The following is a 20,815-nucleotide window of genomic DNA, read 5'->3' as shown; positions in this document are numbered from 1 at the left end:
TGCATACCTTTCCTCGTTTTTTCTTTTCTAAAAATAAAAAGGGGCTGGAATATGTGACCTTCCGCCCTTTTTGTTTCTCACCCACACTTCACCCGCTTGTCTGTTCCTTCATTTCGATCTCTTTTAACCGGTACAGACTCTACTCATCCACTAGTGCCATTAGTATCGCATTATCCTCAGCTCATTTGCGCGTGCTTCACCTTCTTTATCCGTGAACCAAAGCCACTACACTCACGCAAGAAACAAAAAAAAACCCGCAGAAATGTGTTGACGGTTGTATAAAGTCATCTTCAAATTGGTCACACGCAGCGCTGAACTGCCGTCCAGCCGTGCCGTGGTCTGTTCGTAATCACACATCGAATGGCAACCGTCTTCGCTTGCGGTCGTAAAACTGAACTACCTCATACCGGGATGGATTAAAACGTTTAGTATTTTAATTGGCAATCTAGTATAAACAGACGCTGTCCCCATTACAATTCTTCCAATCACCCACACACCGCACTGCTCTTTCCCCTTTTCCATCGGAATTATCGTTTAACGAGCTTGATTTGATTGAAGGTTTTATGTGACAAATCCCTTCTCTCATGCGGATGCAATTGTAAAAGTCGTTTGACTGCTTTTAGTGTCAATGTTTGTCTGAATGTTTGGCAACATCTTCAAAGACATCTTTATACTCTTTCTATACAACATAGCAGTGTTTCGCACCGTTTCGGAGAGGAGTATTGCCTTTAAGAAATAAATAAATCCATACATTCGCCTAATGCCCGATTAGCTTTTGTCCTCAGGAAGTCCTCAATAGCTGCATCAAGCTGTCTTGTTTGTGTTGCTTTGGTGTTGCTGGATGTCGGATCATCCCATTCGGGGTTTCCTTTTTTTGCCGAAATCAGGACTAGCGTTTCATTAAAAGTTTTGGTGTGTGCGCACAAAAACACACACACACACACACACACAAAAAAACACACGTATATAGATGCATGAGTTAATGTGGGGTGCGCTCATCAAAATGGAGATCGATTATTAAATAGTTTTCCCTCTTGACAGGGTTTGCCAATTCTTTGCAGAAAGGGGCTTTTCCGTTTCCTTTTCATTACTCCACTCCGATAGTCTTTGTGTGGATACATCTATTTCAGGACCTTGCTTTACACTCATCACGCTCGTCTCATCTTCTCGCTGGTGTTTTATACATAAATGTGTTTATATGTGTGTGTGTGTGTGTGTTTTAATGGCGTGTATTTGAGTGTATTTCATGCAACCGTGTGTTGCCATTCGTTAGGCAAACACTCATTTTTCATCCTTTCGTGAAGAAAGTTCCAAGATTTAGATTCATTCTACTCCTCCAATTTGGTGTTCTCCGTTTCTCTTACTTTCTTTCACTCTGTCTCTCTATCTCTCATACATTTTTTATGGTTCATCGTTCATCCATATCCTTCTTTCTCGGTGTGAGAGTGTACATTCATCTATCTGTGTGTGTGTGTGCCATTTGTTGCTATTGTTGTTATTGTTGTTTGATTATGCTCTCTTTGATGTCAATGCATGGATCAACCAGCCCGGCTCGGTTAAGCGATTTCTAATTTGCCAAAAAACCCCTCCTCCCTCCCACGCAGCCACGGCGCCAAATCGAAAGCACTGGCCCACTTCCGGGACGGAACAGCCGACCACACCGAACCGTTGGCGCGGGAAGGCGAACTGCACGTAAAGGTGACGCTGATCGACGGCAAGCGTTCGGCGGACCGTAGCTGGCGCACCGTACATGCCGAGCTGCGCGGACACCATCTGACGCTGACGCTGGTACGCGAAGGCAAGAGCTCGAACCAGGTAAGAATTCCAACCGCCTACGCCCACCAGACTTTTCCTTATTATTACAGCGATGGGTAGATCCGGGTCAAGTTGGATGTCTCGTCGGGAAGGCCAAAACCATATTTACATTTATAGCAATCTGTGCCTCAGCTCGCTTCCTTAAGACCCGCTTCCTTTAAGAATGAATCGCAAACGCAATAAGGCAGCTCGCTACGCACGAGTAAAAGTGTGAAAGTGCAAGGTTCTATTACCACCACCCCACCCACACCCGTTTGCTTGTGGGCCAACCGCTGCCCACGGGCACCTTAAAATCTCATTTACTGTTGGCCAGGCTGGGTCGCTTTTTCTTATTGCTCAATCAAACGGACGGCATAAAAGAAACAACCCCACACCGAGTGGGAGAAATCCTTAGGAAATGTGTAACAATAATCATAAATTAATCAAAATACGTAAATACGTAGCCGGGCACGGTTTCGCCATTGCGCTTCGATGCGGATAGTTGTGTCTTTCATCGTTCGATCGCGATCGCACGCCACGGGATGGGCATCGGAGCCTTGCCCGGGAAGTGTACAGTGGGTGCAAAGGTGAAATGGTGTCTCCGGTTTCAGCATGATCAGCGTTATTAATATAAAGTATAAAATGTTTTAACAGACCGTAAAATTTTACGCGAACGTCGTAAAACATGCGGTTAAACGGTGTTAGAGGGAACATGGTGGAGAATACGGGGTTGGGGGGGGGGGGGGAGGGATGTCAGGGACGAAAGGGTGTTGGAATCAATTTATTGGCATTGTGCGAGCAATCGCTGCCCAAGTGTAAAGTGCGCAGCTGCGTCACCCGTCAGGCTTTACGAAATAGAAATACGAAAAGAACTTCAACGGGCGGTTAAGCGACGAATTCGGGATTTGCTCGATATGGATATCGAGTGCGGGAGGGTCATTCCGATACACACACCATCCTTATCCTCTGTGGGGATAGCTTTGTCAGCATTAAAACGGGGGCACGATAATGGAAGCAGGAGAAAGTGAAAGAAGAAGCTGACCATAATCTGGCGCCAGCGGAAGGCGGGAGCGGGAAACGCATCATCCAAAACCTGCGTCTGTTTCTCACCTTTCGCTCAATGTTGACTGCGATGTGCAGAAAGCGTTTCCACGGGGCGTTTTCCACAACAGCCACAAAGGCCAAAAATTGGCTTCCGCGATTTGTCTCCGTGACCGTCTGATGTTCGCTTCAATTTCTTATATTTTCATTTGCACACACACACACACGTGCATATAGATAGGCAAGGGTCATTTCCAAACAAACTGGGAGAAGGATGCAGGGGTCGGAGGGGGTTTAAGGTGAAAAAAACTTTTCATTTCGAATTTTGATAGCAACCATTTCTCTTTTCCATCGGCTTTCGGGGTGCGCGGGTGCGGGTGTTGACTATTTTTCATACATTTCCGGCACACATCTTCACCCGCCAGACGGTGCCGTCTGATGCGTGTGTGTGTGCGCGCGCCCTGTTTTGTACAACAATTTTGTTTTCCACCAAAAGCCCATCACATTCACGATCTGATGATCGATCAATTTACCTTTTCCCTCTACGCTCTAATGCTCTTCTTTAAATATTCACTCTCTCCCAGCTGAATGCTGAACCTCCCCCACCCGGTGCTTCACCATAAAAAAAAAACACACACATCTATGCTCTTTCTTTCTTTCAGGCCCGTACCCAAACAGTGTCATAGCACACACACGTTTCCCTTTTTTTTTTGTTGCTCTTTATTTTTGACTGCCGAAAAATCACCCCCAAAGGCGAGAAGAGAGCAGTCACCCCCCCCCCCCCATCTTAAAAAAAAAATACATACATAAACACGGCCGCGCGCTTCGGGTGGCGATGAATCGCATAAAAATCGGAGCAATTAGACATTTTCACTTCCATAACTACGCATACGCGCGGTGAACGAAGAAACCCAAACATGGCACCGTGGTACTAATGGCTGCTCGTCATTTCGATGCGAACGTATATGTGTGTATGCCGCTCCACCGTCCTCCTCCCCCCCCCCCCCCCAATTCACCGAATTGACAAATTTGTGCGTTCTTTTAGTGGATTTTTCACGTTTCCGCGGTCGCACAAACGGTCACATTCGCGGGCTGCATTTCTCTTTTCTCCACGCGTAAAGATGATTCACTGTAGCGTAAAGGGACGGTAGGGTTCCAGGGGAAAGAGAGATATTTTCAAGCTTCCTAAGGTAGCAGGTCATTTTGAGCATTTTTTTTTCTCTATAGAACTCGGTTACGCCAATAGAATTCGATTACGTGAACACTCACTGACCTATGCCACTGGGCAGGGTGGGGGGGGGGGGGGGGGGGGGGTGGAATGACATAAAAAATCACATAAAAAGTACCAGAGTCCTTGGAGAATATTGCTGCATGCATTCAGCGACAACAAAAGACCATAAAGTGGGACAAAGAAAATAAATAAGGATTGTAGAAGCGATGTGATGCCGCTCGTTCTGATCGTAACCGTGTAAGGGAATTTATACTGAATACTGCACCATTTGCTTTTCCTTTTTGGTTGTGGAAAATCCTCTGAATGATGGGCCACCTTAAATCGATACAATTTTGAAAGGAATGAAGGTTGAATATGGTTTATGAAAAATTTAAATTTCAACACATTTGCTTGTTGGCTTATATGATCCTGGTCACGGCACCAAAATACTTTCTTTCGTTTGCCTCTCTTTTCCTACTGGTTACCTTTAAGTTATTTATTATTTTAGTATTTATCATTTGCAAGCAGAAAGAGGCAATTAAATTTCTCAAAAGTTAAAATAATCCTGGTCACGGCACCAACATAATTTTTCCTTTTTTTACCAAGAAGAAGGGTATTCTAAATTTTAAAAAAAATATATAAAATAACGCAGTTTTAGAATCCAAAACATCGGTTTATGCTGGTCATGGCATAAAAGCAAGGATGTAATAGGGCTTATTTAGAAAGTAAAAGCCCCAACCACCATTATTACCTACTAATAGAATCCTAGTCACAGCACCAGAAGTTTTACTTTTTTTTTTTTTGCATTCAATCATAGAATGCAGTATGCAGCAAAGCGATCATTCTTTGCCAACTCGACTTTGTTCGCTCGCTTGATCGTGCGCTTGATATGAGGAAAGCTAAAACAACATATTGTGCGTCAAAGACGGTGGTTACGCAGTGAGTGACACGCTGAGCGCTCAAGTGGCGCTCCCACCACTCAGCTTCGCTGCACGCACTTGTGCCGGCGGCCAGCTGGGTGGATGGTGTGTGAGTCGGTCGATCCCGACCGTGTGCGCGTTGTTCAGTCCTCCGTACGCCAACAGAGCTAGCAGCGGGAGTTCGAACAGCAGCGCGGTCGCTTTGTTCGAGGCGGCGAACACGCGTTCCGTTTTCCGATCGGTGCCTTCTGTGCCTTTTTTTTCCCCGCCCATCCACCATGGAACGGAAGGGATCCATCGGGAAAATTTGATTACTGTGCGTTCATCTGTACGCGATTTAGTGAGCGTTTGTGCTAATCAGCTCCGGTTGAAGGTGTTTCAGTGGTTTGGAGATTTTAAATGAAACAATTTTTGTGTTTAGATTCGTTGATCAGTGAGTGGTTCGCGCGTGTGATTCAAAAAGTGCAACAGCGAGTCCAAATTAAAAGCAAAGAAAATGCAATACACGCATACGCATTCGTTATAGGAAAGAATTAAAGAATTTTTAGCTGCAAAACCGCAAGTGTTCGCAAGGGTTTCCGTTTAAAAGTGTGAGATTGTACGAGTGATTTATCGATCTCGTGTACGAAATATGATATTGTGCCCATCCTATCGCCCTGATAAAACACAAAACAAACTGCCAACATTCAACTGCGGAATCATCAACCAACCTCGCAAAGTATGCGACTCCATCCGTCGTGATGTTCGATTATTTTTATCACTTCTCCCGATGGAATGTAGTGGCATTTCTCGCGCCTGCTTATGTGTGTGATATCATTGGTGAAGAATTTTGTCCACCGTTGTCCTTGTTTGGCAGCGGCCACCCTTCCAGTAAGGCGGTGAAGCAAGGAAAGTGGGCACGGACGGTCCTCTAGTGCACTTATTTGGCAACCTTCACCAACTAACCATCCTACTATCGATCACCTATTTCGCTACCGTTGCGAACTCATTTGGACTTCATGGATTTCCGATGGACGGACCGTTGTGAGGGAGGAAGGAAGGAGGGAAGGGTACGTTAGAGCCCTTGCGTATGCAAATCGCGTATCAAAAAGCGCTCCTATCGGCCGCTGCCACCACCATGTTTGTGCAGGGCGTTGTCTCTGTTGGCGGTTTGGAGTGGTTTCGATTGCGAGAAAGAAGACACCCGGGGGAAAAAAAAAACTTTCGAGGCGTTTGTCGCTTAGTCGCTACTACTTCCCATTTGCAGAATTAATCGCACAGCTGTGTGTGTGTGTCACATCGAGCGCATTACTTCCGGTAAAACTAATTTCACACCCGGTTGTGGGTGTCTCGAGTTTTTCCGGTCCCGCCGCGCGCCCGCTCGGTGTAGGGCTGTAGGTCACCGACGGCCTTCCACCGTGTTTTGGGGGTGGTGGTGGTGATGATTTCGAAAAATTATATCACGGGGTCTCTTGGGGGTTTCTTCTTCTCCCCCCCCCCCCACCTCCTTTGTTCCCCTCCCACCAACCGCACGAAAGTGAAAAGTGCTCGTGTTTTGTTGTTGGGTGCATTCGCGCGTTAAGCCTTTTTCCACGCCATTCCATGGCTGAACTTTGATCCGAGCCGAGCGGAGAGTTTTCTCGCGCGAGTTTTCCGTTTTGCTTGCCTCGTCTCTCTCTCTTTGTGTATTTTTTTTTTCGATTTTTGATTTTTGATTTGAGAGGGTTCGTGTCTTGTTGCCAACAATTTCACCCCAGCCGAATGCTTTATATGAACGCACGGCGAAGGAGTCGATTGGGTGTTGGTTTTTACGGTGCGCATCTTGCGTACCGTTTGCGATCGAAGAAAATTGGCAACCATCTCCCTCTCCCCCCCCTCCTCATTCAGTCCTCACAATGTTCGTCTTTTTTTTTTTTTTGGGGGGGGAACCTTGGTGCAAACACGTCAACGAACCCACCGGTGCTTGAAGGCGATCGGAAGCCATAGCTTTCGACATCTCACCCCACATTCGGCTACATCAGCAACAAAATAGTAGCTAGGCTTCATGGTTTTTCCCTCACCACCCACGCCACTTTATCGCTACCGAAAGTAAGGAAACAAAAGGCAAACTGCAGTGTTGTAAGGTTTGTCGAAGAAAAAATATTTAAATTGTTATAAAAAGAATACAGCTAGCTGGAGGAATCTACTCGAGCACACACTCACACACAAATTGAGTGGAATAGCATAGGGAAAAAAGGGGGAAAAAAAGAAAAAGAAAAAGCAAAAACCATAATCAAAATCATTTTTCGTTTTAATATGATGATGCGAACAATTGTTAAGATGTGAGTGTTTTGTCTACGAACCCACTACCATACAGATGCAGAATAGAATTTTTATTTATTTATTCTTCTTCTATTTCTTGGCTTAACGACCTCTAAGGTCGCGTCGGCCATCGGAATGGCTTACTAGATTTGCCGATGCTGCGTTGTCGGATAGCCAAAGTCCTCACTACGGGGGAACGGCGTCCGGATGGGATTTGAACACCGGTCCTTCCAGTTTGAAGACTGGCGACGCTGTCGCATACACCCTCCGGGGCCGCCCGTATTAAAATTTATATTTATTTTTTATTATAATGCCTCAACGGCGTGTTGTCGTTACTATTTGCGATGGCTAAATAACAAATTCATTTCCATTTGACATTTTCGGCTTATTCTTCGCCTTATTCCGGTCATACTCACTGAAATTGAACCGTTCTTGGAACGTTCTTAACAAAACTAAATATCTTTTTTTGTTAAGTTTTTTTAAATTGCAATTGTATTTTTTATTTTACTAATTGAATAGAATCATTTCATAAATGTAATTGCTTTTTTTTAAAGGAAAATATTGTTAATAACCGACTACAGTACTTAGAATTTATTATGTAGGTTTTATTGTTCAGTTGCAAAAACCGTTGAAATTAGCGCCTGAAAAAATCGAATACTACACGAAAAAACAGACACACAGATTCGGGGAGTGACCGTCCGTCTCATACTTCAATCGATTTCATTATAAGCGATTCATAATCAATTATTATTGCACCGGTAAAAGACCCGACAAAACTATAAAAAGAAAAAAAAAACAAAAACATTGACAATTAACCATTAAAAATTGCTCGCCGCAAGTGGTAAACATCACTCCTTCGGTAGCAATCACTGAAATTGTAAACTGAATGTGCATCATTTTGCCATTTTTCCCTCCCATCTCTGTTTTGCAAACTCTTCCGTGCGTGCTTTTGTTTATTTACCGAACGCGACCGTTCTGTTCGCGGCTGCTCGCATTTGCTAGCGGTAGCGGCAAACACAGAAATAACCTAGGCAAAACGCTTCTGATCCAAATCATCAAGCAACCGTGCAGCCGGCGCGTTATGGGATGGCGTTACGGGTGTAACGCAAGGGTTCGCAACACCCGTGACCAGCCGCGTACGGCAAAGGGGAGGGGGAGAGGAGGGGAGGGACCGGTCCTAGTCGCCTTTTTAAAATTGATTTGCAAACAACCAACCGATCGCGTTGGTGCAATGGTTTAGCTGGCTGGCCGCATTGCCCAGCGAACCCTGTCCGGTTGCAATTTCCATGCTGCCCAAAACGCGTGTGTACCGCGTGTGTTTATGTTTGGAAACGCTTGAACAAAAAACAAACAAGCACAATAAAAAAAAAAAAAGAGCCACCCATACTGAGATGAATGATCGGGATGGGAGTTCGAATCGAATTTCTGATTGTTTCCTGCATCGGATGTGCCGTCAGTTCGCGGTGCACGTGTTACTGCTAAGGGCAAAGGATCGCCAATCCGATCGATAAGCGGGTTGTAAATAGTAGTGAGTGTGTCAATCGAATGGTCCTCGTAGTCAGCAGTGTCCATGCATCGAATGTTTCGTTGAGTTAATTGTCTTCGAGCGGGTTTTCAGGATTAATTGCCGTCTCAATCTTAAAATCAAACAATCTTTTTATTGCGGTACGACACGCTCTTGCTCATCTAATATACAATACAAAACAATTTCTAAGGAGTCCTCCCCGTCACCCCACTCTTTCTTTCTCCTTCTCTCTCTCGCGCTCTTTTTCTGAAAGAAATAATCAGAGCTCAGAGAATAACAGAGAGCTGAGTCTCCGTAACTCCAAATGTCCTCCAATTTCGCATTGCCTACTATAAGGCGTACGACATCGTCTAAGCGAAACGACTTCAACCCTCCTATGCAGTTCTGTTCTCCTCCTGATGCTGTTGCTACTACCAGCACTGCATACATGCGTGAGTCAACGGTGTTAGAAAGCACTCTGCATCCGAACATTTATGACTTCGGATGCAAAAACGCCCGCCGCACTATTACAAAACGTACCGTCTTCCAACTGATCTTGTCAGTCGTGTTCTGTGCTTGGAGGTGGTAGCATCTTTGCTAGTGTGTTGTGATGATTCCTTGCAAACGGTTAGAGGTTGCAGTAAGTGTAATAACTAGGCTGGCGCCATTATAAGCAGTTGGTGTATACATTTTCTTCTTCATTTTTTTTTTGCTATTTAGCTTTCGAATTCCTCCAGTGTACGCAACTGATTTTGTGTTCGCAACTGGTGAACTTCCTTCTCTTCTTCTTGGGCTCGGAACTTTGAAATAAAAAAAAAACAAAGAGTCAATTGAAAAACATTTGTGCGTAGTTCGAATGTTTCAGGAACAATTGTGAAGAAAAGTAACGTTTAGGCGTGTGCGCCGTTGTGTGTGCGGTTAGTTTCGGTTTGGCCATCGGTTGGTCCAGTTGGAGAATGCACCAACCGAATCTTCATGTGCATCACAATCAACTTCCCTGCTACGATCGTCAGCAGTATCAGCTGCTAGCACCCGTACCGACCAACCGCGAGTGGGCAGGACTGCCCGGCAAGCTGTCCTACTACAGCGAAAACGAGCTGGCAGAACATCGGCAAAGTGTAGCCTCCATCACCAACCGTCATCCTCGCAGTCGGGCCGGCTCGGCCGGTCCGGCTGGGAGTGGATCGCACGGTGGTGGAGGCAGTACCGACGGGCCGACTGGTCATGGGGGTCCAGCAACTGGTCATGGTGGGGCCCGATTACTCAACTGGATGCGCAATGCACCGGGCCTGCGCAAGCTGCGTCTCCGTCGCTGGAACTCCACCGGGTCGTGGGTTAATATCGTTCGATGTTTATTTTTTTTTCGTCTGACAACACTCCATCGATTCTACCGGCAGAGCAGGATCTCTCGAGCCCAAGATACAACACGGTAACTGATGTGTGCTTTTTTTCTCTTCTGCGGCACTCCGATACCGTTCTTCCAGAGTCCGGAACCATGCGGTACGATAGATTTGACAAACTTCCACGTGACGGAAGGAAACTACACGAAGCGCAAGAACGTGTTCAAGCTGACGACGGCAGTTGGATCGTACTGCCCGATGGAGGCGGCTGCCGTTGCTGGTTTCGGACACGTCGAGGTACACCGTACACAGTCCGCATCCGGGTTAGCCAATGTTGGCGGTGCGGGCAGTACCTGTGGGTCGTCTATTCGCAGCACGTCCACCGTTGGGCTGCCGGGCTCGGAACGTGAGCTGTTGCTGCAGGCCGACAGTCACAGTGACATGCAGCAGTGGATGGAGTCGTTGCGGCTCGTCTGCGGTGGAGGCAGTACCAGCCAGCTGCACAGTCCGGTAAGTAACGTCCTAAGTCTAGGGTAGGTCAGGATACAGAACAACCGTAACGAGATCGTGACCCGGAACCTGAGATTAGAGATGCAGTATTTGCTATCCTAAAAGTAGAAAATCCCCCCCCCCTCCTACCCCCTCCTCCCCCAGAAAGATATACCTGTACCCGTCGTATGACAAGCAGTTTCTCAAGTAATCACAAACAGAAGATAACATTACATTGCAATCGCCATCCTTGGTGGTGGTGATTTAAAAAAAAAAACCAAATCAATTCCCAAAAACAATTTCTCACCTGGATCTCGTGAAGGCACAACAGGCACATAAAGGGTAGTGTGTGCAGGTTTATGTGCAAAACCTCTTATCAAACTGTTGTCACCAGTTTGCGAGCCTCCTCTACATACACAAGCGATACGATAAGCGCCGTGCTTCCGATAAGAACAAGTGGCAGGCGCGTGCATCACTGCGGTCCGATAACCGGTACTTCATTGTCCAGTTTTGTGGGGGCTCTGTTTTTTTTGCCCGCTGTGGTCCAGTAAGCCCAGTATGTCCGCCGTGCATCAATGGATCTCATCCTCACAGCACCGATCGTTCGGCAGTACTTCCCGAGGACGTCGCCCTGGGATGTGGCATTCGCGTACGTCGCGATCCAGCAGCGGATGGGGCAGCTGGTGTTGGTGGCTGTGTGGCGAACACGAGTGCGCGTTACTAAACTACGACTTTGCTATATGTGAACGATATTTAATGCTGCTGTGTTTGCCCGCTCTCTTTCTCTCTCTCTCTCCATCTATGGCTGTTTCTTCAACAGGACTACCTAAGCGGACGTGGAGGACAGCAGGCAGAACCACAGCGCATCGCTGCACAGACAAGCGTACAGGTGCACGGTGGAAGTGTGACCGGTGGTGGCAACAGTGGTGACGACTACTCTCCAGTACTGCCAGCAAAATCGCACCGCAAGTATGCAATCGGATCGCGCTCCCCATCCGGCCAATCGCCAGTTACGAAGAGCCGCAAAACACCGCAGACCGGTTGTGGCTCACCAACAGGCAGCGCGGACCAAGCGATCGTGTCGATACCGGGCGCCACCAATCAACAGGACCGCTCGCAGTACCACAATCAACTTCACCATCAACCGCAGCATCTAACGCTGCAACAGCAGCAACACTTTGCCGGTACCAAGGATAGCTCCGATCGTGAAAGTGGTTCGCCGAAGTCGAAAACCTGGAAGGGCATTGTGGCCCGCCAGTTCCGCAAGATGCAGGGACAGCCGCCCGGTTCGCCGTCCGCCACTAGCGGATCCGAGCTGCTCGCTCTGCCGGACGGTGCCTCGATCAATGTGCCACTGCAACAGTGTCCCGTGTCGGAGGAGAACCCGTACGTGCCGCTCGTACTGGCCAAGTGTACCGGTATCGTCGAATCGAAGGGTCTCGGCGTGGTCGGTATCTACCGCATCCCGGGCAATACGGCTGCCATTACGCAGCTGACGGAAACGATCAACCGTGGGCTGGACGAAACTGCGCTGCGCGATGCACGCTGGGAGGACGTTAATGTCGTGTCCTCACTGCTCAAATCGTTCATACGCAATCTGCCGGAACCGCTGCTACCGAACGAGCTGTACGGCGGTTTCATTGCCGCGGACAAGCTGAGCGGACAGCGACGGCTAACCGAGCTGCGCCAACTGTTGCGCCGTGTACCGCCGATGAACTACGAAACGCTGAAGCATCTGATGCGCCATCTGCACCGAATCAGTGCACACAGCGAGGTGAACCTGATGGATCCACGTAATCTGGCCATCGTGTTCGGACCGTCCGTAGTGCGGTCCGCTAACGAGTCGCTCGAAACGGCCGTCAAGGATATGCGCCACCAGTGCCAGATCGTCGAAGTGCTTATCAACTACGTGAGTGTCAATGTTGTTGCCCGGAAAGTTTGCCAGCGGAAGACTAATTTACGCTTTTGCCTTTTTAGTACGAATACTTCTTTGAGGATGGGCTGCTGCCGAGCGTGGACGAGAGCAAAAATGGCACCGGTACCATAATTGATTCTGGGCTTGAGGTGCCATCAACTTCACTGCTGCTCGATAACGTTTCCAAGCTCGAACGTAAGTTGAACAGGGCACCGAGGCGTAAATTCGTCCAAAACGCAACGGTTGCTTGTCGTAAAAAATTTCGGAACCTACGCAAACGCTTTTTCCGTTAAGCTGGGGGCTACACAACAACAAAAACAACAACACACAACGACACATCGTGCACACGGAACGTGTTTATGTACTTGAAGCTACAAGTATTGAAAATAGTTTCTTTTTTTTTTTTTCGTAGAAAACGCATAAAGCATTATTAACATAATACGCGCGTGTGGTGATGAAACGTTCAACATCACCACCCGCGCATCTGTTTGTTGATTCTTCAGAACGAGTAAGATTGAAACATCGGAATCTCTCTCTATTGCTATCTCTCTTTTATTATCTATCTATTGTTTGCTTACTGCGTGATCAATGACATTATGCCATTAACGTCCAATAAGAGAAGGATATTTACAGATGCGAAATATATTACGTGCGGAAATATCGTTCAACAGCGTTAGGAAGTTAGCGGTATAAATGTCTATTGTGTAATACGTGCCACGACAATTTTTTAAAAAAATATTTACATATGAATAATCAAACATTTTACAAACATATTATAACCATATGCAAGTTAATCAAAAAAAAAAATCACACACACACGCACGAGCTATATGCCATTGTTTGAACAATGTTTATACGACGAGAGAGTAAAACAATTTAGGCTATGCGGTGAAAGTGTATATTAAAGAAAATATCGCACCTCTTTTGTGTATGCTTGTTGTTGATGGAATTGATACGAAAAACAAAAACATCCTCATCATCATCATCCTGTATGTAGTAACGAAATGTTACTGTAAGTATTACGAAATTAATGCACCTTCCGATTGTATACTCAGTTCATGGACACGAGACAGCACACTCTATTGACAGACGAAAACTAAACTAACTAAAACACTAATCACTACTACTTCGCAACTAGACTCTATGGGTTAACGGATCTACACTTTACTTTCAAAGCTTTCAGTTTGGTTTTTGTTTTACATTCTTACAGTTTACAGTTTCTCCTGGCTTTAGGTTTCAAACATGGGTAACAAAATTGAGATTGGTTTTAAGGTGTTCGCATGATCTTTAAGCTATTTGATACCAGAAAACTGTATATGTTTCACGCTATATTATGCGTAAAAGTGGGCTCGGTGGCTAACACGCGGGATTCGAGAAAAAAAAAAATCCATCCGAACCATTAACCCCTGCATTGCTGCACTGATCATCCAGCATGCGGGTAATCAAACGGTCCAGGGAGACGGCAATAGTTGGGCATGGTCTCACAAGCTTGTAGTTGAAATTTGAATTTGAAAAGCCTATTGCAAAAAGAGGACAAGTTTCTGGTGTTTCTGAACTGACAGAGAAGTGTGTGTGTTTTTTTGTTGTTGTTGTTGAAATATTTGAAAAGCCTTTTGCAAGAAGAAGGCGAGTTTGTTTTATGCAGAAATGCGTTTCTTCCGAAATTTTAACCGACAAGTTTCCGAATTCTTGCCGGCTAGAACCGCTGTTCACGAAATACATTTATAACCCGTTGCAGCGTTTAAGGAGCAATCCAAGGAGAGTACCTCCGGCTTTGTGGCCAACATTGTACAGGCAGCGAACCGAAAGATTCGTCGTACGGCACAGCGTAAGAGTACCATGTCCTCGACCACTCCCGATACACTCTCGCTCGACAGCACCACGGTAAGTGTTGCAGGCGGCATGCGCGCGATGCGAATGCACCATTGCACAGTAGTGCCCCCACTAATATCGCTTTTCTTTTTTTTTTCGTTGCTGTTTGCTGCAGTCGGCGGAATCGAAGGAGCAGTCGTCACGCGTCATCCGACGCTATCTGGAACTGGGACCGAAGGGCGGTACGACTATGAGTGTCGGTGCGGGCGGTGGCTCCGATCGGGCCCTGCAAACCGTGCACGACAATACCGGACCGATTGCCGTCCGTGGTCCGCGCTCGGTTGGTGCGGTCGGATCGGGTGGATCCGAACCGTCAACCGAGGACAGTCTGATGCAGCTGCAACATCATCACCATCATCACCATCACCATTACTATCATGGTAGTGGTGGTGGTGGTGTTGGTGGGCGGCACCATAGCAGCCAGAGCAATGACGACGCGTCATCAGTATTAAATCGCTCTTCCGAGGATGACTCGAACGACAGTGCCTTCGCCGACAACGGTAAGCGCTGGGGTGGATGGACCACCGGCCCGTTTCTTCCACGCTGGTCTTAGTACTGAGGGGAGAGGGGGGGAGGGGAAGGGGGATCGCACGTTTAGCACACATATACACATACGATCCTTCTTCCGTGAACATTTTCACGTCTACGTCATTCATCTCGGTCCCAAAGCATCCAAACATATGCAGCCCATCCTCGTCGCATCTGGTTTTTTTTTTTGTTTGTTCTTTGTCAATCTCGAGCATCAATGCACAATGAGTCATACCCATAACGAAACAACACATGTGAACCGAGAAACCGAGATGAGCAGGTGAAGCGAAAAGGCAGCGTTTCTCTTGTTCTGCTCCCCGTTTACTTTCCTGTTATTTGATCGATATCGCATCAGTGCTGGCGCAGCAAACCCTCAACATTCATCGTCCGAGCGAAATGTACCGATCAGGACCGCGACCAGCATCCGGCCTTATCGAGGCACCGCACACCAACCCACACCCCTTGTCTAACCATCCGAGCAATCGCTTTTCCTAGTCGTGAAAAGCGATACCGCTACGTGATACGCGATACGACGGGTGGATCCGGACTGTGGCAGGGTGCCGCACACAACAAAGCGTCCCTTTTGTTTTCTGCCCACACCACGGGTAAACATTCCACTACTCTGCGTACGATTGTGCTGCGCTTTGAAGCTTTTTGTCGTTTTCTTCTTTACTTGATCTTTTAACATTAATTTACTTGTTCCTGTTTGCCTGCCCGGTTTTCTACCAATCTTTTATTTTATTCTACCAATCTTCTTTCTTGCTCAAAACCTTCTACCACTAGTGCGCATGCAGAGTGCAGAGTTACGTTTTTCTTTTTTTTGTTACGTTAACTTTTCGTTATTGTGAACTTTGTTTTGTGCTAAAACCATGCTAACCATGCTACCCTGGATCTGCAGCTGTAGACATAGATAGGGCAGTTTTTGGACGTGTACCAAAGCGCCTAACTAGCAAGCTAGCTTTGCTGAGCATTCCATGACTTCATGCTTGAGGAAGAGAAGACTGATCGTTGGTGGAGATCCAGCGTTGTCGAAGTATTCTAAAAAAATAATAATCCGGCCTACACCCTGTCTTATGCAGCCTTTGGATCAGATCTTGCTGTCTTGTGTGTCTCAAGTATTCTCGAAGTTTGGAAGTTACCTACTCGTTTGTCTAAGCCTCATAACGGTGGGCATTAATTCTTGAAAAGCACTAATTCTACAAATCTTTCCTGTCTGATTCTATTGTACTGTTTGGGACGGATGCTCCGACCAGTTTACCTCAACTAAACATCTGGAGACTCAATATGCGGTCAATGCAAAAACTTTCAAGTAACTGAAATATAGGCTGTACAGACGTACCATATTTTAACGGGATAGTTTTTTACTATAAGACCCGTTTTTTTAAACTCCGTCTGGTCAGCCTACTGAACCGCCTGAACCAGCTATCCTCGTCCAAAAATTGAAAAGATGTTGTTTAATGCCATTTTAGAACCTTAGAATCGCTTCACGCGAGCATTAGAATGGATAACGATGGTGTGGATGAGCGTTTCTACTCAATAAGGGCGTTTTTAATAGTAAGGTTGATCACTTGGCCATAGGATCATCGCATGCAAAATCGTTCAAAAGTTTTCACGACAGAAGCAAACCCCGACTAATCCGCATAAACTACCATCATGCAGTTAGAAATTGAATCCCCGGCATTAACGATCACCTCACATGCATCATGCAACATCATGCCTTCCTACCCTCCCGCCCTGGAAACTTGCACCATAATTGCTGCTGGAGAGTTATCGCTTGTCCGTGTTGATTCCCGATTTTGTGTCGTTTGTTTGTCTTTTTTCACCCTTCGTTTGGGTTTGCTCCAACCTACTGATCTGATACTGAGGCGTTGTAGGACGCCAAAGGTAGGAGTGCACCGGTTAGCACGCAAAACCAAACCAAACCAACCAACCAAAAAAAAAAAAAACAAAAAAAAAAGCAACATTCTTCAACGATTCGTTCTAACATTCTTCCATCCTTTCATTCCACACCTTTCTACCCTCACCCACAATCGCCGCAGGTTCCATGTCGTTGAAGACGGTGACTATCGCGCTGGACAACAAGCTGCGCTCGTTGCGCGACTCGTCGATCGATTCGGACCGGGACCAAACGCAGGAGAGCGATGGTGATCTCAGCGGCGGGAATGCCGGCTACGGTAATGGGCGACACTCGCTGCACCAGCAGTGGAGCCACATGGGCCGGTCGCCGCGCCCGCTAACGCTGGGCGAGAACATCCCGTACGCGGACGAATCGCCGGAGCGGCCACTCATACAGGGTCGCGCGAAACCGCAGCGCACACTGACGATCGTCGGTAGCAACAACAACAACAATCATGAGGACAGTAACGTGGCAACGATCGCACCGGCGAAGCAACAGCTGAAGAAAGCGCTGACGTCACACTCGCAGAAATCGATCGATAGTGGCGGTACGGTAAACTCCAGCACCAACAACAGCTGCCTGACGCTGGTAAACGAAGCCGATGCAACGCTCGACGGTGTTCTCACCGTTGGTGGTGATGGGGAAGGTGGGGGTGGTGGTGAGGTGGCACACGAGCCGGATGAAAACGGGCAGCAGCAGCAGCAGCAACAGCAGCCGTCGGTCGGCAAGGGCCGCAACGTGTCGCTCAGCTCGGACGAAACGGACACGTCGACGACGAGCAATCCGCGCGAGAAGCTGACGGCCGCCACGTACCGCATCGATACCGAGAAGCTGAAAAAGATGAACCGCATCCTGACGCAGCTGGAACGCAAAGCCAACAATCTCGAGCGCAAGTTCAATCTGAACCGCTCGCTGTCGCTCAACTACAAATCGCCCAAAGCCGTGGACTGTTGCTGCTCGCATCACGCCCTTCCGGTGACGCATTCCGCCCAGCAGCAGCAGGCACACTGCTGCCAGCATCAGCAGCACATCAGCAACAACATCAACAATAACAACAGCACGAGCTGTCACAATCACAATGGTAGTGTGGGTGGTATCGGTGGCACTATCGTGAGCCTACGCTCACGGTTCTCCCTTACCAAGGATGAGAAGACGGACAAAAACATTAACCGCCGCCGGCAGATACACGACACGTCGGTCGTTACGTCCCATCCGGGCGGCGGTGCAACATCGGCCGGTGGTTGCGTCGCAGCGGGCAATGGGAATGCCAGCGGTAGCAACGACAGTAGCAGCTGCTCCGGTGAACCGTGCGGTCCACAGATCATACTAACACCGGCCGTACCACCGGCGACGAGTGCCACTGCACGGCAACGGCGCCATGTTGGCAGTCGATCGATACGCCGTCGGCACACGGTCGGCGGTACGCACGATTACTACTCGAACAAAATGAACGGCCAGCATCATCACCATCATCATCACGCACACCACCACCCACACAACCATCATCATGCCGGGCCGGGTTGTTGCCCTGTGCCGCAGAACTGAACCCTCTTCGACAGCCGCGTTTGGCATTTTACAGTGTGCGTGTGTGTTGATTGGTCCTTTTTTTATTGTTTGGGCTTTTGTTTATTTTTTTTCTTTTCTCTCTCTCTCTCTCTCTCTATCTCTTGCTTGGGGACTCTTGTGTGTAAGGGCGACGGGTGGACAAAAGATTTCCATCAGCGATCAGCTGATAGATGATAGGCTTAGTAGTTATTAGCATCCCTTCAAATCCCCTTTTGCTCCCCATACTCTCATGAAGCCCCCCCCCCCCCCCCCCACCATCCTCCTTTCATATGCTTGTTTAAGTGTTTCATTGTGCAATGTATGTGTGTTGTGTGAGAGCAGCGTTAGGGTGAATATAGAGTAGGACGACGCCACCTTGTTCATATTGCGAACAAAATGGCGAAACGAATATAAATATAAAAGAAAAATTGCGACGACGCATACGACGCATCGTAGTTTAGCAGCGTATTTAAGCAGTAAGTGAAAGCGATAGTGTGGCCGTTTTGGGCGGCACAAACACACACACACACACACACGCGCATAAAGCGTAATAACAAATTATTGAGCAAAACAATAGCGATCGCGCACAATCGGGAAAGCGTTTGACCGAGCGCAGGCGTGCTCTTGATCTTGCTTTCGGGTGCTCTGGTAGATTTAGTTGAAAATTTATAATCTAGTGCACACACACACACACACACAGGCAGACACATGCATCCCCGCGCTTTCTCTGAAGCAGAAGCGCACGAGGGGGAAAAAACGAGATAGAGAGCAAGAGACGGCAAACGCGGTTACGGTGGGGCGGAATCAAAATTGTGATAACTGTTGGAGTCGCATAGAATTGGCATACTAATTAATATTACGCTCGTGCAAACAAACAAACAAAAACAAGGCGATTTTTTGTTGCTGTGCCGAGCCCTTTGTTATTGTTTATTATTATAATTATTATTATTATTGCTATTCCTATCTGTGTCGCGCTACCGTACCGGGTTTTGTTTTTTTTTTGGTGTGTTGTGTGTGTGTGTGTGTGTGTGTGTGTGTGTGTGTGTGTGTGTGTGTGTGTGTGTGTGTGTGTGTGTGTGTGTGTGTGCACAATAGAATTATTCACCATGGTTTTGTTTTGCAACACGTGTCCATTGATTGTATCCCCCCTTCCCCAATATGATTCATAATTGTCTGTAACGAATCAACTAAATGCTGAGTTAGTGTGCGTGTTTGTAATGCTGGTTTGTGCTGTGTATTTCCTTCTTTCATTTTATGTTTAATCAACCACTTCTTCTTCCCTCTCGTCCTTCTCCCAACCTTCTTTTTTGCTACATACAAACCATAAATGTGTACGTGTTTATAGCGTGTTCTTTATCATTGTACGTGTCAGTGTGTCAGCGTGTTTGTGTGCGTGTATGTGTGGGCCTGTGTATTGGAAAGCAAAAACGTTTTTGGTTTAGTATTTGATATGTGTACACAATTTTTTTGGTTTGGCATCAAGAGTGAAAACAAACGCCGCAGCTAGTAGCGAAACAAACAACAAACGAAATTAGACATTAGGAAACAAACAAAGAGCAAAGATTTACCCCCTCCCAAAAGCGTCAGTTTGTATTTTCCCCCCCTCCCCCCCTCCAGTAGTGTAATCGTGTTACTAATCCGTGCTCAACAAAAACAAAATGTGTTCAATCGGCACGGTATTTGGAAGCAGTATTGGAAAGCCCCTTTTTTAGATGAGTGAGAAAAGAAACCGGCTAGCGAACGTTATTGTGCGGCCTGCCAGGAAACAAAACAAAAAAACGATTGACAAAATTACTGTAGAAAATAATGAAACAGGAGGAGAATAAAGTAGAACGGAACGATACTCCATTTTTTGTTTGTTTTTGGTTTTTCTTTGTTTGGTAAGGGGCAAAATCAGAAGACTGTAGGCGTGGCACGGAGATTATAAGAAAACGTAACAGGGCAGTGAAAGGGAAATTCAAAAATCGGATACCTTTAGGTAGAGGACGGCGGCTGCATACACACGGCAGGAGAAGTGATATTAATTGCTAATAAAAATGGAAAATAATGAACTGTGAGTGTTTTATGCGCAGGAAGATCGTGCACCCGTTTCGACGAACACGCATATCACAATGTATTGGTCCTGAGCAGGAACGTTACGATGGGTTTGTAGTTTGTGCCGTAACATCCCTCTGCCTCTTTGAATCCCTTTGAAAAAAAAAAAAAAGAAAAATATTTCACCAGCCACCAGGCGCCTCCATCCACAATTACAATTTTCATTCGTAAAATTAAATTTTCGTTTAAATTTAAACAAAAGCAAGAACAACCCTTAGAAGCAAACACAATTGACACCAAACAGGAGGAATTTTATTTGTTTGTAATTTTTCTTTTACAAATTGTGGAGAATGGATTCGTTTTTAATCGAGTGCTTTAGTTCTCGGGGGTGAACCGGTGAAACAGCGGCGTCTAGTCGTCACACGGTAGCAGTGGCGCAGTTGGCA

At 46.8% G+C, this 20,815-nt stretch overlaps 1 protein-coding gene across 1 annotated transcript in view; it reads left to right on the top strand.

Moving 5' to 3' along the window:
* LOC126561861 (uncharacterized) overlaps positions 1-18,335 on the top strand; it is a 37,475-nt gene extending 19,140 nt beyond the window's left edge. The window contains exons 10-16 of the mRNA XM_050218214.1: positions 1,605-1,815; positions 10,234-10,599; positions 11,399-12,487; positions 12,556-12,688; positions 14,232-14,377; positions 14,481-14,865; positions 16,933-18,335. Of these exons, the coding sequence (XP_050074171.1) occupies positions 1,605-1,815; positions 10,234-10,599; positions 11,399-12,487; positions 12,556-12,688; positions 14,232-14,377; positions 14,481-14,865; positions 16,933-18,335 (3,733 nt within the window). The remainder of the gene's footprint in view (positions 1-1,604; positions 1,816-10,233; positions 10,600-11,398; positions 12,488-12,555; positions 12,689-14,231; positions 14,378-14,480; positions 14,866-16,932) is intronic.
* The last annotated feature ends 2,480 nt before the right edge of the window (positions 18,336-20,815 follow it).

Source organism: Anopheles maculipalpis, chromosome X (assembly GCF_943734695.1).
Source record: "Anopheles maculipalpis chromosome X, idAnoMacuDA_375_x, whole genome shotgun sequence".
In the NCBI taxonomy this organism is placed as follows: domain Eukaryota; kingdom Metazoa; phylum Arthropoda; class Insecta; order Diptera; family Culicidae; genus Anopheles; species Anopheles maculipalpis.
This window is presented reverse-complemented; position numbering and strand designations above follow the sequence as displayed.